Raw genomic sequence first — 13,268 nt, 5'->3', positions numbered from 1 at the left:
CTTTCCCTTTTCCTTTCCTTTCTGCAAGCTTCAGTGTCTCCTCTCTCTTGCCATTGACAAAGTCTTACCATACTTGTACTTATTCTAAATTTATGCTGTTTTCCTGCCCTCTGCCCTTACTGTCACTTTTTGCATCTCTTTCACTAATTCTGTTTTTCTCTATAAAATCAAAAATCAGGTTCTTCACTTTGAAGGCTCCTCAGAAACTAACCACTCCCTACCACTTATCCACCAGGTCTGAAAGATGGATCTGTTGTGGATCATCCTGCAATCAACTGCAGCTTCTTTTGCCCACTTTTTATACTGGGTTGGGGGGCTTCTCATAGATGTGTGTACAACCACCCTTGCTGTTTTTCAGATCTGTTACTTTAAATACAGCTTTGCTTTTTGGTCTAAAAAGAAGAAAGCACAACTCTAACCTCCACCCTGACTGCTGTTATCTCCTTTCATGTGCATGTGGTCTTGTTTGCACCTGCCTCTTGTCTTGTAGCTTGCGATTTAAGTGGAAAATCTTACACTATGTGCGAACCTACTCTCTTGATACATCTCGTCACTGCTAAAATAGCACAGATGAAAATAAGTTACATTTTGGCTTTGACTTGGAGTCTTGGATGAGAGTGCTAGATCTGACCTGCTGGCTGAGATCCACCTCGTAGATATGTCCCTAAGTCACTGAAGTTTAACCCAAGATGCTCCATAATTTCAGGTGTTCTGGTTTTAATGCTCCAGAATTAACGCTTTTCATTGCTATCATCAAATGTCCCAACACCTGCAAAGCTGTAGTCTGTCGTTGTGGAAGAGCAAAGCTTTGCTTTTTCTTCGTGGTCATCTTGTAATGCCAAGATGAGTAGTTGACCGTGGTGACAGCAGTCTGATAGGGTCAATATCATTGTAAAAGGCACAGGGAGAGTTAGCTATAGACTGGAAATACATGGTTATTTGTTCCTCCAAGAACACCAAACATTTTTAAAGGCAGTGAAGACACTCTTGTTTTTAATTTGCATTAGTTTATGGTTCTCTTCTTTCTGTACTCATGTCCTGGGTCAGGCTGCATGTGAGAAAACACTGTTTGCAATCCCTTTTCAGTTTCCACTAGTGTTAAGCTAATATTTATTTTTAATGAACTGTATCTTGAAGTGTGGTTTTAAGAATGCATTTGTGAAGCTTAGCACAACAAATTCACTCTGTTTTTTTCCTTTTGAACTTAATTAGCAAATGTAAAGATCAGCGTAACTGGTTACACTGTATTTTACTGATAATTCTCGAAAGGATGGGACCACCTCAAAAAGTGGTAAGGCTTATAAGCATTCATTTCACAGCTGATGTTTTCTCCCTGTGCTGCTAGTAACCATCCAGCTTTGGAAAGGCTGTGCAGATGTTGTTTCAGGGTTAGGGCTTTCCTGCTGCATCGTGCCAGTGTCCCTGGGGCAGGGCTTCCCTTCCATTCCCCACACCCGCACATGGTTTCCTTTCCTTCCTTCTAGAACCCTTCATTTTAAATGCTTATACATTAGGGCTACCAGCCAGATGAAGCACTGTCTGTCAGCCTCTTGTGATAACGTAGTAATTTTGAAACCCTTTTCTCTTTTCAGAGTGTGGTGTTTTGCCCTGTCCACTCTTTTCACTGTCACTAGCCTGCAGGACAGGTACCTCTGCCACCAGCCCCAGACCTCTCCTCTCCTCCTCCCCAGGTGGACAGGGATTTGTCGTTCCCACTTACTCTGGCACGTCGGTCCCTGGGCTCTGTTTTGAAGTCATCTTTTCCTGTTTCTTTCAGTTCTGAATGACACTTATTTTACATGCTCTAAGAAGTTTATCTAAATACCTTGCCATTAGTTATGAGTTTGGAATGAGTTTTTGACAGTGTTCTGATAAGTGCTTATCAAGATTTTTTCAACCGGAAAAACCATATTTTAAAAAAGTTAAATCCAGCCATTTCTTGCAGCATTTAAGAAATCCCAAGCCTTTAAGATTTTGCCTAATGTTTGCAGACCATGAATGCTTCTGGTGAAAACCCCTAGCAGGCTTTGGGATGTATTTTGCTAAGCTGAGAACATCCAGTGCTGTCTTTTAAGTATTGTCTTGGTGCTGCTCAGGCCTTGAGATCCAGGAAACCAGGGACATCTGATGCATGGGGAGGGAGAAGTGTGCCACCTTTGGGGCAATATTTCCTTTCTCAAACAGGGCTCCGAAAAGGATGCTCTTCAGAGCGGGACATGGAAGGCAGAGCAGTTCAGGCTGCTTCATGTTGTGGTTCACGTTGATGTCTCCTTTGCCCTGGCTTACTAAAGGTTTCAGAGGATCCAGCCCACGTGCTTGTGGCTCAGGGGAGCACATGGTACATTACCACTCTTGCTGCTCTTTTGGCAGGCTTATGGCATCAGGGCAGGTTGTGTTCAGGGCTCAAACCCAGTATTGAACAAAATGGTTCAAACAGCATCTATTAGTGGGCACAAACTGAAAACTGAAGTCTATCCAATCTTGAAAACCATAAGACTGAGCAGGTGCTGTTCTTTGTGACCCCCAACATGAAACCTGGAAAGCATGGTGCGCCTCTAGATTTGTAGCCCTTTGACACCAAGGCTGTTTTCAGACGGGTGTGGTTTTGCCCTGATGACTTTTGTCACAAGATACCAGTTTGTGTCACCTTGCCATGTTGTCACAACTGCTTGTTAGGGGGAAGTTGTGTTATGCTGCAGAGTAGGAAACTTGCAGTACCTTGAACATGCTGCCATATTTCAGCCTTCTTTCAGATACTTGTTTGCAATTTTTCTTTCAAGCATTTACTTCAGTTTGCCTTTGTTGGGTGGCTGATGTCACGTTGTGGCACAGGAGGAGTATGGGACAGACTCTCAGTTAAGGGAGCCTTATATGGATGCTGTGAAATCAGAAGGACTTCTGACTGTTTCACCAGCTGAAACTTTGGGTTTGTGAGTTTCACTCAGTTCTTTCACATAATGGAAAAAAAAAAAATAAAAAAAATTGAAAGGTACTTCAGGGGCCCCAGCTGTATTGTACCAGCATTGCTGGTAGCAAAGGCTGAGGGTGTCAAAATGTGTAGTAGTTTAAACAAGGGGATGGGAGAAGGCTGGAGTCCAGGTCCAGCCCAATGAAAACAAAAACCTTAAGCAGATGATTTATTTCGTTTTTAGCTGGCCAAGCAAGGACAGCGGTGCATCTCACCAGCTTGTGTTGCTGAAGTGTCCCTTTCCTCATCTAAGTCCAGTCCCAGGTGTTTGTGTTGCCATCTGGAGTCGCACACTGTCTCTTCCTTTTGGAGTGACATGCTGCCCTGAAGAAGTTAAGCAAAGGCCTTTGTGTTTGACCCCTTGCTTTGTAACTTCAAGTATTTGTAAGGTGTGAAACCCCATCACTAAATAGCTGCACTTTTAAAAAATTGAGACCTTTTCTGCTCCTTACCCAAGTCTGTTCATCAAGCAGAAGTCATCGCTGTGTAAGAGCATTTGGGAGAGAGAAGGGGGTCCACAGTGGTGCCAGACTGTCACAGCAAATAAGCATTCCTCTAACACCCTCCCCGTGGGGTCAGGCAGGACCTGTGGCTCTGTAACGCTGCTCCAGCAGATGTGCGGGCCGTATGCGGTCTTGTTATCAGAGCCTCTTTTGAAAGATGTGGGCAGTTTTGGTGACTCCATTACCGCATTTTAAAAGGGCGCAATGTCCTGTGGAGAGGTGCAGCAGCTATGAGCACAGCCAAGTTATCTGATAAAATTAGCGCACTGGGAGATGCAAATAGGTTATAATGTGTGTGCCCTTGCACTGCATGAACTTGTTTTGGTGAGTGACTGCTAGTAAAAAGTTTAAGCTACAAAATTCAGATCTGGATGCAAAGATGTCATGAATTGAATGTGTATTTACTAGCAGTTGCTTCTTTCACATATATGCATACCTAGAAACTATCAAAGAGGTGTTGAAAAAAACAAGACTGGAAATGACTAGAAAAAGTTTTTCATATTTTTCTATGGATCCCTTGATTTTAAATTATCTCAAACAATTGATTATATCCCTCAATAGGTGTCTTGTTTCAGAAATGACTCTGACTTCATATATATTGTAAAGAAGCTGAAAAATGCAGGAATGGAAGTTTTCACACTAGATGTTTATTTTTAGTTAGTCTGCCTATAAAAAAGGGGTATAGTGGAAACAGAGAGGCAGATAAGAGATGAGCAATGAGGAGATCCAGTGGCTTGAAAAATTTCTGCCAAAAGAGAGGCTGGGATGATTTGCTTTGACCATCTGTCAGCGGTCTTGTCCCTGCAGACCAGCGTGACTTCCCTGGGGAAGTGGAGTGGAGCAAGGTTAAGTTGGCCACTTCTGCTGGCTCTGGCTCATAACCATTTGTGAAGGCGAACGGCATCATGTTTGCAGCGATAATAGAAATACTTCTTTGCAAAAATACCATTAAGCCTGAGGAACACATCAGCAAGGTATCACTAAAGCTGACGGCTTAACAGGCTTCCAGAGGGTTGATAGTAGAGAACATAACTGGTTTGGAAAAAATTTAGTGATGCTGGAAGGGATTCAATCTCCTGTTCTTCGGGACATAAGACAGCCTCTAGTTAAACGGGTCTTAGGAGGTAATCTCCGAAGGTTGTCTCTGTACGGCTGCTGCAGCTTGCGGTGTCTTATGACCACCCAGTCTGGGCTCTGGGGAGAGACGGGGTGCTCTGCCCCAGGCCAGTAGCGTGCCCAAAGGAAAAAGGTCAGGCTCATGTGAACTGCTGCATCCTGACCTTCCCTGTGTCAAGCTCCCCCTTCATGCAGTCTGTTCCTCCTGATTTCCCTCTCTGACCTGCCTGCTCAGGTGAATGTCTACTTTCTCCTGGTGCTCTGCACCTTATTTCTCCCTTTCCGAGTGTGAGGAACAGGAGAAGGAAGATGACTTACCTTCCACGTTATTTTTAGCATCAGATAACTCCCAGTTGGCTCATTTCTCCCTTAAAGCATTAGTGTTTAAAGGTAACAGCCCAGTTTGTCTGCCCCCCCTGCTCTGTTCTGAAGGGATAGCACTGTTGCTGAAAATGGGAGGAAAAAAAAAACAGCAAGGAAATGAGAGGAGAAGGCCAGAGTGACTGACGCTGAAGTTTAATTAAAATGTTCTCATCAGAAACCAGGATTTTAAGTCCTATTGCTAGTTATTTACGCTCATTCTGATGATGTGCCATTACAACTTCATGTAGCTGCAAGCTAAAACTACCCCAAAGTCTGGGAGAAATAGGGTCTAGGCTTTTTATTACAAAACCAAGAGTTACATTAGCGGTATAAGCATTATTTTACAGTAGCTATATGAAGACATAACACTCAGCAATTAATTTATATGAAGAATGTATATTATTAGTTTCTATAGTTTACATGTGTGAGGAATAGAGTTTTTAACTATACTGTTTAGTCATGCATCTTTATGGTGCAGGCTGGCACATTGTTAAGGTCATATTTGCTTTTGTTGCACCCCTGAGTCTATCAAGGAATAATCCTTTATTCTGTTGATCCTCTGTTTCCAAATCTACGAGTATCTCCTCCCAAACATATGTGCATAATGTAGTGTGTATGTGCACACAAGGAAAAGGAAGCAGATGAGTTCAGTATAATGATTGTTTTGTGCTTGGACTGCTGCAGGCTCCCTGTTGAAAAGAAACTCGTGAATCCATTTGTTCATGAACAAAGCTGCTGTCGTGACTCTGTTGATCATGCATTGACTTTTTGTGTAGGGCCTTGGTTAGAGAAAGATGCAATCTCTCTGCTTCATAGCCTTCCTCCCTTTCTTTGCTTTCCTCACTGTAATCATAGCGTGCTGATCAATGCCTTCTTGACAAGGGGGATCTCAGCTGAGGTTCCCATCAGTGGAGGAGAGAGGAGAATGCGTAGTGGTTGTCAGAGGAATCCGTGTGGATTATTGCTGAGTGGTGCTTGAGTATAGATTAGCAATGTATGTGTCTGAGCTGGCGCATGACATGGGTGGATAGGACAGTGTCCAAAGAGATACGAAGGCAAGGGCTGATGGAGCTGCTGATGCAAAGGAGCGAGAGAAATGGTCAAGTTGCCTGGGAGTCCTCTGGAAGTGGAACTCTTTTTCTCTAAGTGTGACAGCTTTGGTGCAGCGACTTCACATGTGTTTTGCTCCAGTTTTGGAACCAATTCCTGCCGCCTTTTCTGATGTATGGCCTTGAAATGGCCTGTGATTTCAGTGCTGAGCTGCCATCTCCCTGTCATGCTCTGTACTATCAGCCTGCCCAGACAGGAGCCTTGAGTATCCTCATAACCTTCTATTGTTCCATATGCTCTAGAAACCCTCAGCAATTTACAGAATGGGGATTTGACTAACTTTTATTTGGAACTACAGTTCCCCTCTGAAGTACCCCTGATTTTGTTTTTGCGTTGAAAGTTTTTCACTTATTACCCACAACAGATTTGAAACCCTTTTTTTTCCCCATTCTGCTTTCAGATTCCATAGGCGGGTCGTTTTCAGCTTCTTCCCACCGATGCCACCACAAGCAGAAGCACTGTCTCCCCATCCCGCAGTGTGGAGTTCTGTCCATCAGCCCTCTGCTTTTCCATCCTCACACAAAGGGGTCCCAGATCATCATGGACACGACGCAGAAGGCAGTGAAGCGCCAGGCTAGCTTCTGCAATGCCATTACCTTCAGCAACAGGCCCATCGTTATATATGAGCAAGTCAGGCTTAAGGTGAGTAAAGGACGCCTTCCCTTATTGCCGTGGGAGCTGCTGTGAATGAATGTCAGGGTGTACCAGGCTTTGGTGCTGGCACCAGATCTTTAGCCCTTCCTTGAAAAGCACAGTAGTCAAATCTTGGCCTTAAAGATCTGTGATCTCTGTTGGTACTTCTGCTTTTGTCACTGTAGTTCTTGGAGCCATTGGTATAGACCCGTGTAGAAACTGGGAAGAAAAGGAAAATCTGTGCTGCAAAAGAGCTTATCTTGGATTTTAGACAAGGAACGACAGATGGAAGTTGAGATTGCTTAGAAAACAGCAAGAAAAAAAGAGCTGTATTGGTCAGTCCAGAAGGCGGCAGCCTCAGCATCTCTCTAGCCAATGTGTCCTCCAGGCTTTGCCTGCATCCTGCAGAGCAGTTTTACTGGGTGGGCCAAGATAGGGTGAGGAGTTAGGTAATGTGTTCAGTTCCACAAGGAGCACTTTCTTCCCATAAACAAGGCAGCAATGAGGCTGGTCTTATGGAGGTGGGAGTCAGCTTCCTCACAGCCAACACATAAGAGGTGAAAAGGACCTGGGAGTGAAGATGCTTGCTCCTGTGCTTGGCAGGGAAGATCGAAGGGTTTGACTGAAAGGATGAAAGGAGCAGTCAGTGCGGTCACAGTTGCCATCTAAGAAAAGGGTTTTTCTGTCAGTCTGCTGACTGCTTTGTTGAATCAGTCACCTGATAGCATTAAGGTCAGAGAACAGAACATTGCAGGCATCACATTTTTCTGGCTGGCAGAGGCTGCTTTCACTTCCTTTGTGTCTGTAGTAGCCAGGAGGATGGGGTTGGTACCCCTTGTGCTGCAGCTGGTGTGGGAAGTTCAGCTCCTCTAAGACAGCATGCCTCCACATGTACCAGGAGCTGCTTCCTGATGAAGAAATTAATCGGTCCCCTCAGGAACTGAAGCACTTTTTAGGCTCTTGGCACCTTGAAGGAGCTTGGAGCCCTTAAAACTTCATCCGCAGATACTTTCCAATATTTGACCTCTGGTTTGTGGGACTGCATTTTTCTATTCTGAGCTGATTTCATGCCTTTCATTGGCACAAAGAATGTCATCTTTGGCAAGTTTAGTTCGTGACACACATGAAAGATCTGCCTGCAAATCCTTCATTTACGCATGAGGAGTTTTCCAGGAGGTTTATCTGCATATAGCTACTGAATCTGAGTGATCCTGCTGTTGCCTACTGCTAGAGGTCCCAGACTGCGGGATATCAGCATATCGGCCTTCCCTGGCTCTTCCCTTACAGCCAGCAAAAAAACAAGAAATGAGGAAGATGCCTCCTTTTGAAAATATAGAGAGATTTCAGTGATTTCAGGCTCAGGTCCATAGGTAGAGGATCCCTTCTACATGTTTGTTATGTTTCCTGTGGAGCTCTTACTGCTTCCATTCAGGCTAGAAACCCAGCAGGACTCACTCACATTGCCTAATGGGATTTTTTTTCCACGTTGGCCAGCAGTTTGGACAAACAACTGCAAAAAATGATTTGGGAGGAGATGAAAGCAGCATTTCTTTTTGAAAACACCATCAAAGATTTGAGTGGGTTTAGTGGTTTAGGCAAAGGTTCTGGGTTATTTCTTCCTCATTCTGAAACAATGTAGCTATCTCTGGAAATTCACACTTGTTTATCATCCTGTATTTTGGGATTTTAGCTTGCATAACATATGCGAAGAATACGCATGCAAGTCTACACAAGGGATTTAAATGTAGAGCTCCTGCTGAGTCCAGTGGGAAAGTCTCATGGGAGCAATCAACAGGCTTCAGCAGAACTTGTACTCTAGGGATGGATGGAAATGTGAAAACATCTTTGCTTCTCTGATACGTCCATCCTGCAATTGCCTTGTTATTTTGTGTGCCTGTGGAAAATGGTGTCTTAAACCTTCTTACCAGCTAAAGACTAACCATGAACCCAATCATTCAGGTCCTATGAAGTTTAAACTCGCTTTGGAAAACTAGAGGAAAGAAGTCAGGAGGTTTCTTTCTGTTTATTAGGTATCGTATCTTGGATTTTATTCTGAGATTTCTTTGCAGCTTTGGGAATGCCATCAAGCAGCCACATTTCCTCCTCCTTTGCCTCCAAGATATATATCCCAGTATGGTTTCTTCCATGTAATTCAGAGCACTGCTAGGGAGTGGAGTGAGGTTGTTGAAGGTGACACAAGGCGCAGGGCAGTAAGGAGCAGGAACCTGAATCTGTGGGAGCAGCCATGGCTTAGCAGTTTGGATGTAGATTGTATCTTTTCCTTCCCTTCTGGTACCCGGTGGACCTCCCAAGCTTTTCTGCTAGCAGTGGCTGCTGAAGAGAGATTTTGGTCCATCATTAATCATTGCCTTTTTTAGCAAAACTGTGTACCCTTTGTCCAGCTGCATCTAATTCTTGGCAGGCTTTATACTAGATTTTAATTTGGATATTAGTTTGCCTGTGGTCAGACTGTATTGAGAACTGTTTATAGGTGCTGATTAATACATGGAACATGTGCAGCCTTGATTACCATATGACTATTTACTTCATGCGGTTTGTGATTGCTGTGAAGTATTGGCAAGAGACTGTGAAGGCGTAAATTGTACAAATAACAAGGCCATATTTATCTCAGACCCAAAAGCTTTTAGGGCTTGCAGTAAATTTGCTGCAGTAAATAATCTAGGCTTCTTCGTGGAGTGTGTGTATATTCCCCATTTTGTCACATGCACACCCCATCCACCCCCCTTGCACTGGGGACATGCATGATCCCATCCCATCCTGACCAGGCATATAAAATAGCAGATCTGCTTCAGTCCTTTTTAGTGCCACCCCGGTGTCCATCCCGTAAGGAGGAGCTTCCCAGGGTTCCTGGGACTGAGGTCAGTGCTCAAGTGTTTCATGTAAACGCTTTAGGTGCTTGGCTGGACTGAGTAGCAACGAAGAGCAGCACTCACTTAGCGGAGGACCTGGTTATAGATAACTTTTTTCTGTAGCTCTGAGTTATTTTCTCTGATACTTTAATTACAAACCAGAAATCTCTAGGTTTTGAACAATGTCTTTGTTGTGAAATTGTTGTGCCCCCAAGGACATACGTTCCAGGATTGCCTTGGAGAGGAACATGTGAAAGAAAAATGCAATATTTACAAGTGTGATTAGAAGAGAATTCAGAAGTCCAAAGAAAATGTCTGGGAGAATCCCTTGGTGAAAATCCTGCGCTTCTAAGCTGGGACACGAGTGGCTGCTGCCAGGCTTTTGAAGACAAAATCCTGCAGTCCTCAACAGTTCAGTCACTGGCATTGCCACTCATCTGTGCGGTTAAGCACTTTGGCAGAGCAAGAAGTTGCAGATAGGTAGCAAGTTTTGTGTGACATCTGGTAGGCAGTATCTATCCATGTTTCTGCTCTTGCCCTGCAGCCAAAAGCGAGTTTGCTTGAGGCTGCCAATGCTTTGATGGAATAGGGCTATCTCAATTGCTTTTGTGTTTGCTGCAGGTTCAGCACATGAACAGAAACACCGGTTACGTGTCAACAGGCATACAGGAACTGTCTTGGTCCCACATCAAGATTGGATCCAGCATCCTTAGGTCTTTCATTTCATAATCTGGATGCTGACAGGCTGAATCCCTTTGAGAGGAATGGTTCCCAGTACGTTCATACTTAACAAAATGAGAGAAGAAATTCTCCCAGGGCATCATCTCTGTCTGGGAACCATACTAGCCCTGGAAGACTCCCTGCTTCCATGGGAAGACAAACACCTTGAAACTAGGTCGTGTTTTGGATGTGCTGTGCGTGTTTAGGACCCACTCTGCTCCTGTCAGGTCCCCTCCAATACAAGGATCAGTTCATCTGAGAAGAAGCTGATGGCTCTGGAGGCATCTCTGATCCATTGCCCTGCTGTATCTCAGGTGCAGAAGGGTGGATATGACACGTGCACCATTCCAAAAGCTATAGCAGGTGTTCCTGACCCCAGACACACTGAGTAACCGCATACTGATGTGTGGGGTGCAAATGAGCACAACAAACCTTGAAAAACACCACTCACAGCTGAAATAAATAGGTTTTCCCCAATCATAAGAACATCTATTGTTGTCTCCTAATTGTATATTTAATATAGTTAAATGCTTTAAGTTGTGCTTTCCCACACACAATTTCTCTGCTGCAAGGCTGTGATTTCATCTAATCTGACATACCAAACAGGGGTAAGACTGGCTTTTACTTGGCTGGGAAACTCAGAAAGCCCTATGGTGGTAACTAATTCTGGAGCCAGTGCTTTTCCCAGAGGTCATGAGAGCCCCCATCACCTGAGCACCATGGGGGAAGACTCTGCTGCTGCAGATGCTGAGATGAAAGCTCTTATGGACATTTTGGGCACGTTTTGTGAGAGGATGATTCTTAAGCCAAAAGGAATTACCCTAGAAATAGAAGTGAGTCATTATGCAGCTGTAATTACATTTCACCTCTCCGCATAGATTTAATTTGATTTTTTTTTTTTTAATATGTACATTGTATCCTAAGTGTGCACCATTGCTGCTTGCAGCTGAAAAAGCTACATCAGTGTCTGGTGGGTAAAATGTTTCCTAAATCTAGTGGGTTCATCTGTGTGGTGGCCATCAGTGCTTGATGGCACAGAGCCTGTAGTGTGTAAGTAGAGGTTCAAGTACCAGATGCTGTTATTGCTGCTGTTATCTTTGCAGATCACTAAAAAACAGTGTTGCTGGAGTGGGGCTCTTCGACTCGGGTTTACTTCAAAGGATCCATCAAGGATTAACCCTGACACTCTGCCGAAGTATGCATGCCCTGACTTGGTTTCCCAAAGTGGTTTTTGGGCCAAGGCTCTTCCAGAAGAGTTTGCAAATGAGGGAAACATCATAGCCTTCTGGGTGGACAAGAAAGGACGGGTTTTCTATCGGGTGAACGACTCCACTGCGATGCTCTTCTTCAGCGGCGTAAGGACAGCAGAGCCCCTCTGGGCTTTGATTGACGTCTATGGCCTCACTCGCGGAGTACAGCTCTTAGGTGAGTACCTGGGTCCAAACATGCAGGGGTGATGCTGAGCGGTCCCTGGCAAAGGGCCAGCCTGACACTGCCTGGCCCCCTCACTGTGCTGGGACAGGCGCAGGGAAACGGCCGTTGTTCTTCCCCCAGAGCATCTCACGACTTCAGCCTGGATCGGTGGGTGTTTGAAACTTAGCACGTAAATATAACGTGAGTGGGAGGTGGGAAACAACCGCTACAGTATAGCACTAGAAGCCATCTGTAAGTAAGTGGATTTCTGCTCGGTGGTGTTGCTCTATCAGAGCACAGTCTGGAGTGTGGCAGATACCTTGCAAAACTCTTTTTTTCTCTTCTGCTGCTTTCCCCATGCCGGAGTGAGGAAATGCATTTTACATGCTATGGGTACATCCTTCCTGGATGGCACTGTTATGATTTTCCGAGTGGTTTAATGGGCAGATTTGAAATATGGATATCTTCAAAATTACCTGTGAGAAGCTGCAGCTGGTTTAGCCAGGCTGTTGCTTTCACAGAGGAGTTTGGTTTGTCCTCTGGAGCCTGAAAGTTGGATATATGGTTGGGGTTGGAGGACGAGGGGTGCTGAGTGCCTGTGTCTTCTGCCATCCTCAGCTGAAGTGGAAATAATTTGGCATTCATGAGGACTCAATCTAGCCCCATATGTGCAGGTTGTCAATGTCTGGGCTATTTGAGTTTATATCCTAGAAGATATTAAATCCTAGAAGAATTGAAAAGAGTGTCCAAGAACCCAACTTAAGGGGCAGCTAGGTTGCTGGGGGACCAGAGGTCAGCGTGCAGCTTTAGAGCTGTCTTTGCATTGTCACTGGGAGGCAAATCACAGCACTTCTCCATGTAACAGTAGTTTCATGGGTCTTGTTTTCACCGTTGAAAAGGTTACATGGTACCTGCTGACCCTCATGAGCTGAAGTTCCTTCTGAAGATGAGATGATCTTGCTAGGCTGAGAGAGATCCTGGCTTTTTCCTGTCATGCAGCCTGATAATCTCTGTTAAAACGACACCTTCATGCTATACATCAAAAACTTTGATGGAGCTTCTTTCTGATAGTTCTGTTTTCTTTCTGCACTGCTTGCTGTATTAAAAAATGTGGTGGCAACACTGCCCGTAGCAACCTACATGGCAGGGAAGACAGATGTGGGTTCAGCAGGTTAAGAAAAGGGACTGACCTCTTCTTGCTGCAAAAACTACCAGCCCAAGATTGCACAAGGCAAAGGAAGTAAGGAATTTCTTAGCAGCTTTTTGTTTTCTTTTAGGAGCAGAAAAAGTTGCCTTTTGATGTGAATCAGCTTGAATCGGAGCCACTAGGCAAAAGTTTGTAGGCCAAAGTGGTGATATTTGACTTGGGATCTAGAATGTCATGCCCACAGTTTAGGTAGAAACACGAAAGACTCCAAGTCCTCTGGCTGTTCTTGAGAGATTTGTCACCTCGAGGCTTCTCTGCCTGATAGATGAGATCCCATAACTCTGGATTATGTTTCCTTTCAAAACACCCAGGAAATCATTTCCTATCCATCGTCTGCCCCTGTGTTGTCCTAGCATCTTCTACAT

At 44.5% G+C, this 13,268-nt stretch overlaps 1 protein-coding gene across 2 annotated transcripts in view; it reads left to right on the top strand.

The window, feature by feature from the left end:
• The window catches only part of NEURL1 (neuralized E3 ubiquitin protein ligase 1), a 165,698-nt gene that overhangs the window by 91,565 nt on the left and 60,865 nt on the right, over nt 1-13,268 (top strand). For both annotated transcript variants that reach the window (XM_056352714.1, XM_056352715.1), the window contains exons 2-3: nt 6,461-6,702; nt 11,387-11,708. In XM_056352714.1, the coding sequence (XP_056208689.1) occupies nt 6,461-6,702; nt 11,387-11,708 (564 nt within the window). The remainder of the gene's footprint in view (nt 1-6,460; nt 6,703-11,386; nt 11,709-13,268) is intronic.

Source organism: Falco biarmicus, chromosome 9 (genome assembly GCF_023638135.1).
Source record: "Falco biarmicus isolate bFalBia1 chromosome 9, bFalBia1.pri, whole genome shotgun sequence".
NCBI classification, from domain to species: Eukaryota; Metazoa; Chordata; class Aves; order Falconiformes; family Falconidae; genus Falco; species Falco biarmicus.
This window is presented reverse-complemented; position numbering and strand designations above follow the sequence as displayed.